Source organism: Charadrius vociferus, unplaced genomic scaffold (assembly GCF_000708025.1).
Source record: "Charadrius vociferus isolate BGI_N301 unplaced genomic scaffold, ASM70802v2 scaffold228, whole genome shotgun sequence".
NCBI classification, from domain to species: domain Eukaryota; kingdom Metazoa; phylum Chordata; class Aves; order Charadriiformes; family Charadriidae; genus Charadrius; species Charadrius vociferus.
The window spans coordinates 1,839,590-1,846,197 of NW_009649864.1; the positions used below are offsets into that span (position 1 = coordinate 1,839,590).

At 39.3% G+C, this 6,608-nt stretch overlaps 1 protein-coding gene across 4 annotated transcripts in view; it reads left to right on the forward strand.

The window, feature by feature from the left end:
- EML1 (echinoderm microtubule associated protein like 1) overlaps nt 1-4,729 on the forward strand; it is a 53,391-nt gene extending 48,662 nt beyond the window's left edge. For all 4 annotated transcript variants that reach the window (XM_009891034.1, XM_009891035.1, XM_009891033.1 and 1 more), the window contains 2 exons: nt 3,653-3,783; nt 3,987-4,729. In XM_009891034.1, the coding sequence (XP_009889336.1) occupies nt 3,653-3,783; nt 3,987-4,112 (257 nt within the window). In that variant the 3' untranslated portion in view covers nt 4,113-4,729. The remainder of the gene's footprint in view (nt 1-3,652; nt 3,784-3,986) is intronic.
- The last annotated feature ends 1,879 nt before the right edge of the window (nt 4,730-6,608 follow it).

Here is a 6,608-nt window from a genome sequence, read left to right on the forward strand (position 1 = left end):
GCCCAGAGTAAAGATAGGAGTGGCAGCAAGACACAAATTTGGTTAAACTGTTGTTGACCTCTCCTACAAGGAAGAGGAATGCAGAAAGTAGGAGCTGTTGGAGGACCAGGGAGACACATAACAAAGCCTGAACATAAATGCATACTTGTGACAACTACAGAAGGGGCCAACGACAATACTACTCTGCTATGCGGAGAGGAGAGAAGACACTTCTGAGGCTGAAGTGTTAAAAAAAGTGACACTTCTTTTTCTTTTTTAATGTTTTTATTAGAAGAATTACTGCAATCTGATGGCTAACCCGGTTAGTGCCAGTAGTGCAAGGATAAGGCTTCTGCTTTCAGTAGGGAAGGAGTAGATTGGAAAGTAGTTAGAAGCCAGATATTTCCGAAGTGTCTGACTGTGATGAACCTTGTTGTATCTGTAAAAACAACTGGTTGGCATAATTTTGAGTCCATTAGGAATTATTTTCAGGACCTCACAGAGAACAAGCAAAGTACTGGGAAAAAGGAGAGGAATGAATGCAGTATCTGTGGAACCACATATTTACCTTCAGAGCCCATAAGGAGAGGATAAAGTGCAACGTTTGTGGCTAGAATAATAAATTGAAGAAGCTCATAAATTATAAATTGGAAACCAGTCCGGTAATGTTGGAAGTCACTCTACTATTCAGTACTTTGGGGCCTCAGAGCAGCCAGTATTAACAGTCTTCAGTTGCTTGCCGGGATTACCCCACTGGACATAGAAGCAGCAATCACATCGTCAAGGTCATGAGGCTTGTAGTATATTGATTTTTCTGGAGCTACTGGCTGACTGAAACTAGGGATATTTTTCTCACTGGAGTAGAATATGTAAAAACCACAAATAGTACGCGTAGCACTCGCAGATCAACATAACCAATGCAGGGGGGAAAATTAACATTGAGCTGTTGAACACCTGTCTTCAAGCATGGGAACAGATTAGTCAGCCAGGAAATGTTTAAATTCAACTGAAAATCAACAGCATGTGAAGAAGTGTGTTCACGGGAGGATATTTTAGTGATACAAACACAAGGACTGAAGACTTAAAAACCCTTACTGATCTGTATGTTCTTGCGAGAGCCATGCGCTGCTGGATACGCAACCAAGGCATCAGTTCATTAGCACATGCCCCATTGTGGAAAAATTAGTATTTGAGGTGAAGAACAGGAACAGAAGAAATCTAAGACGCTGTGCAAAACCTGACAACGTTGAAAGCAAAGCAGAGCTCAGGGTGGTTGGGCTCACAACTGAGTAGAAGACTGTACATTGAATACTATGTTTGAATATATTTCTTAATAGCATGGCTGATAAAACAGCATGTATAATTTGTAGGTGGTGTGAAGCTGCAGGATTAGCAAGTTGTCTTGAGAAACAGAGGAACGGTATGAAAAAAGGAGGTCGATTCGATAGAGACAAATAGGAGGTTACACACTTGAACAGCAGAACCCAGTTGTCCAAATAGAGAATGGAGGAGAGGAGGCAAGAGAGCAGGTCTGCACAGGAAGATCAGATTACTCTTGCATACAAACTGAACATGAGTCAACAGCATTATGCTGTTGTAGGAAAGGCAGATGCATTAGTGGGATGTATAATGAAAAGGATGCCATGCAAAATGTGAGGTAATTGTCCGTTTATCAGTATCTGCCTCAGTCACAGCTGGAATAGCTGCTTCTGGTTTTTGCACGTTGGACCAACAGATAATGTGCTGAGTAGTAAGAATAATTATACGTCTAAATATTGTTCTGGGAGAAGAGAAGTAATGAATGAATTTTAGAGAAGAGGAGGAGGAAAAAAGCGTGGCATCAATCTTCAAATGAGAGAAAGGAAACGGTCTCTTTCTATGTCTGCAGGGGATGGGGGAAAAACAAAAAAGGACTAATTTTTCAGCGAAGGGGGATTCATTTTACGTATTCTGGAAAACTGACAGTGAGGCACTGGAATAAATTTTGAAAGAGCACAGAGTCTCAAAGAAAAACCCTGATATGATCCTTTCCCCATTTCAAAATGGCCATCTTGTTTCTTAAACCATTTCCTTTAGGGGTTATCTCCAGCTTGTCACAGTGACCTCTTGAGAAGACTCCTGCCTCTTTTCCGCTAGCATTTGATGTTCATACAGCTTCCTTTTTGTCAAAGCAGTTATTTAAAACAGCTTCTCTGTGTCTCTTCATTCTACATGTTCACAATTCCACGAGTAGCAAATTACCGTCTTTCTGCTTTGCACCTTCCTTTTCTTTAAGCTGCTTTTTGTACTGTCCCTGATCTAGCAAAGAGGTGTCCCCACACACAGCCGGAGAGTTAGGGGCGCTCCGCAAACCAACGCTTTGTGTTTTACTTCATTTACAACAATTTGTAATTCCTTACAAAGACATGGAATCATTTCCTCTCAGTCCTTTTGAATTGCCGTGCGATGATACAATGACTGTATTTGGGAAGAGTTACCTGCGGATTGAGGGCTAGCTCTTCCCACAGCGCAGGGCAGCTGCCCACTTTGGTGTTCCCAGTAGCCCCCAGTAGGGAAGCTGGAGTGTGCCTGCCCGGCCCACAGGCATTAGCATCCTTCCAGGAGGTGGGAGGGTAAGCGGGGGGGAGTCCCAACTGTCTCATCCTGACCTGCAATATCAACAGAGGAGGAGCACGTGCTCAAGCGGTAGGACTTCAGGGGGACACTGCAGAGGATGTGTGACATAGGGGACAGTTATTGAAAATCTTAACGCTGAGACAAGGCAGGGTTTGGGTTGGGGTTTTTTTGCCAAATCATAATGGCAGAACACACGTTATAACTGATTATGTCAGTTGTCTCTCAAAGTTAGGTATCATTTCTGTCGAGTAGGGATTAGATAAAATGCGAACTACAAAAATCATACACCCTCCCCCCCACGGTACTGAATTAAAAAAAAATTTCAATAACTGGTTGGATTTTATTACAATTACAATTTATTACAGGCAAGTATTCAGGGATTTAAAGATGTGATGCACAGATTTGGTCCTCGCATTGATGAGCCTACAGTTCAATTTTAGGACACCACTTTGTGCAAGAACAGCAAGGAGTAGAGTACGTGAGGAAGGAGAAGGATTACTTGCAGTAAAACAAAAGCTTTTTAAAAGTTTATAGTAGGTTCAGGGTTTTTTTGAGGGATCTATTAATTACTAAATAACATTTTAAACTATGTAATTTCTTGTTTCGTAGGTTTTAGACTTTAGCAATATGAAGAAAGTATGTTGAATCATATATAGGTAGTTCTTCAGACTACAGTAATATGAAGAAACTATGTTAACTCATACATAAGCAGAAGGGAAAACAAAAGCAGGAACTGTTATTTTTCTACATAACCATATGAAAATTCTTTTAGGCTCGGACACGTGACCATAATTCAGCAGAATTCTTTTTTGCAGAGTAAAAAGCACTTTGCTGACTAGAGAAAATAAAGTATTTGTTTATGTGCTTGATTTCCTATTAGAATCCAGTCTTTTGCTGATACTGAAGTAGCAGCACTGACTCAGCTGCAGTTATTTTTACAGTTTTGTTTTGTTTTTTTTTTAAAACAAGTAGTCCTTTATTAATATTTTAAGAAAAACTTAGACTGTTGCTTTTATTTCCATTATAAAAACCTTTAATTAGTCCCTCTGTGTTTCAGGTGTATGGCCTGAAGGTTCAGATGGAACAGATATCAACGCTGTCTGTCGATCACGTGGGAGAAAACTGCTATCAACAGGCGATGATTTTGGCAAAGTACATCTCTTCTCATATCCATGTTCACAGTTTAGGGTAAGGTATTTCCAAACAATTTACTCTCGTAACTTGCACAAATGCATTACATGTTGTTTTCCTATTAAATTTAAAATTTAATTTAATTTTAAAATACTTTAAGAGAACGATGTGATGCCTTGGTTTTGTTGTCATATGAATGTTATGTTATAATAATATATTTTTATGACAGTTTATATTCTCACTAATGTGGTGTTTTCTAGGCTCCAAGCCATGTGTACGGTGGACATAGTAGTCATGTAACTAATGTAGATTTTCTCTGTGAAGACACCCATCTCATCTCCACAGGCGGAAAAGATACAAGTATTATGCAGTGGCGAGTCATTTAGAGGAAACATCAGTGTGAGCATACACAGTTGAGTCGACCATGCACAGAACTTATGTATAAACTGTATATTTAAAACTTAACAGTATGTTTGCAGTTTAGCCTGGTCACTGTGATTTTTTTGTTAAAAAAATTCTTACAAACCTCAGGAAAATTAAGCCCTGTGCTGGTTACTTTACTCAGTCTAGTGATTTTTTTTTTTTTTCTCATTGTGTCACACCTTAAGAATGATTGTTTGCTCTTCTGTTGTACAATATACAATGCAGTACAAGTTTAATATAAGAAATGTGGCTTGACAGTTTGCAATACAGTGGTATCAGCTGAATGTGACTATCTTAAATGTTTTCTATAAACACTGCTAAAATGGTCACAAAAATGCCTTTCAAAGACTGTATATATGTGCTTATTTGTTTCACTATCTACACTTTGTACTGTATATCTACTTGTTTAGAAAAATCTATGACAATGTCAAGGTACCGAATTGTTTCTGACGGAGGATGATGAATAGATACAAAAAGCATAAACCCAGATGTAAGATGCAAAAAATAACGTTCTAGACCTGAAAATGTGAATGCTGGTAGATTTGCATTCTCGTGGGAATAGCACACCTCGGGTATCACCCATGAGGGGTTGTGTTTCCCTTTCAAGTGAATCAGCAGGTTATGCCCCGGTTTGATCTGAATATCTCAGCAGGGTTTACAGATGTCTGTGTGGTTCAGGTATTCCATATGAGTTTAAATTAAAAGTCTTTTTACTTGTATATGAACAGTTTCTTTTTGAAAACAAAACAAAAAAGCTTGGCCACATCCCCATTATTGGTTGATATATTTAACTAATATGTATATTAATCAGCATGATGCTATATTGTACATGTATAAGATTTTAGCAGTTCATAACAAATGGTAAGGCGATCTAGCTTTACTTTTTTATGCTTATGGATATTGTATATTTGTATTTTAAGACCAAGTAGACCAAGTCTAAAGATATCTTTTTAAGTGTACCATACACCTGCAGAGGGTGAAGGAAGTCTTGGAAGCCTACATGAGATATTAATGTGTAACTTCTGGCCCCTGTGTTTTGTGCATGGATGGATATTTATAGTATGAAATAAGATTGTGTTTTGCAATGAAGTAATAGTGGAGGTGGTATAAAATGGTTAAGAAGGCCTTATCAATGTTGATTGTGACACAGATTGAAATGTATTGTTTACTTTGAGGAATGTATCTGAAGAATTTTAAAAGAGAGGAGTTCTAAGCAGACTCGAAAAAGGTAATATTAAAATTTTGCTTGTAACGGACGGTAAACGTTAATTCTCTGAACTCTAAAGCACTGGTTGTTTAGAGTGATTTAAATGAAATGGAATCAATAAATTTTGAAACTTTTTTTATTACATCTCCAACCTCCTACACTGAAAGTGCAGGACACCAATAAACATGTATTAAAGTGAATTTTCAATGCATTCTTCCTGTTTAGTAAACTTACAGAAGAGATGGGCTTTTACTTAATGACACACATTTGTGATTTCTCGGTTAGAGCTGCATTTGAAAATATTTGGGAATAAAATCTAGATTTTGGGGTACATAATTTCATGCGTGAGCGTGACCCTGGGAATGTGATCCCTAATGAGCACCTAGGGAGTGAAACTCCAGCTTCACGGCAGGGCAGAAGGACCTGCCGCATGCTTTCACCTACAGACTCCCCTGGTTCTGCCTCCTGGTACACATCACTGACCCCTGAGCACTCAGCATGCTCACGGCAAGAGCTCCGGACAATTTCTTTGCGTTAGGAACTTGTCTTCAGGCAAGACTTCTGAAGGCCAGAGTTTCAGGGTCGCTTTAACCTGACGTCATCTAGCGCTGTCACTGAAGGAAGGGGTTTTGCCCCCAGCTGCTTATTCCCATCCCATGCAGCAGCACAAGAGCTATTGTGTGGCCATAGGGAGAACCCAGCTGGGAGATGGACCCATGTTAAAATAAATTCAAAGGAAAAGGTAGGGTGGGAGGGAGGAGGCCAAGCAAGCAAACAACTATAAAACAGAACCCCCTTTTCCTCAGTTTCCTCGTCTGATATAGCTGTGCAGCTGTATGAGTGCTTGTACAGACAAGAGAGCAATGTGGAGAAGAAAAATGAACAGAGGAGCACCTGAACAACTTGTTTTTGATGGTGATGCCAATCTCCCTCTGCTTAAAGTGTGGGAAACTAAGGCATAATATCCCTACCCTTTCTAGGGTTAATCCAATCCTAAGAGCCTGTAATACGCAAGTGAGAGGTTCCCATCTTGTCTGGTTTCTTGGTTGATTCTGCCACGATATCTTCTGTTTATTTTTTTTTTTTTTTTTTTTTTTTTGCTTTTGCAGATGGGGCCCTTTCAGGTTTTCTGCTTTCAGAATTGTAGGTGATTTGTCATTACTTGCAACAGAAAAAACGAGCTGCAAATTGGGTTGGCTCATTCCCTTTTCATCCTTCTCCCACGGTGCTACTCTTGGGATGTACTGATGTA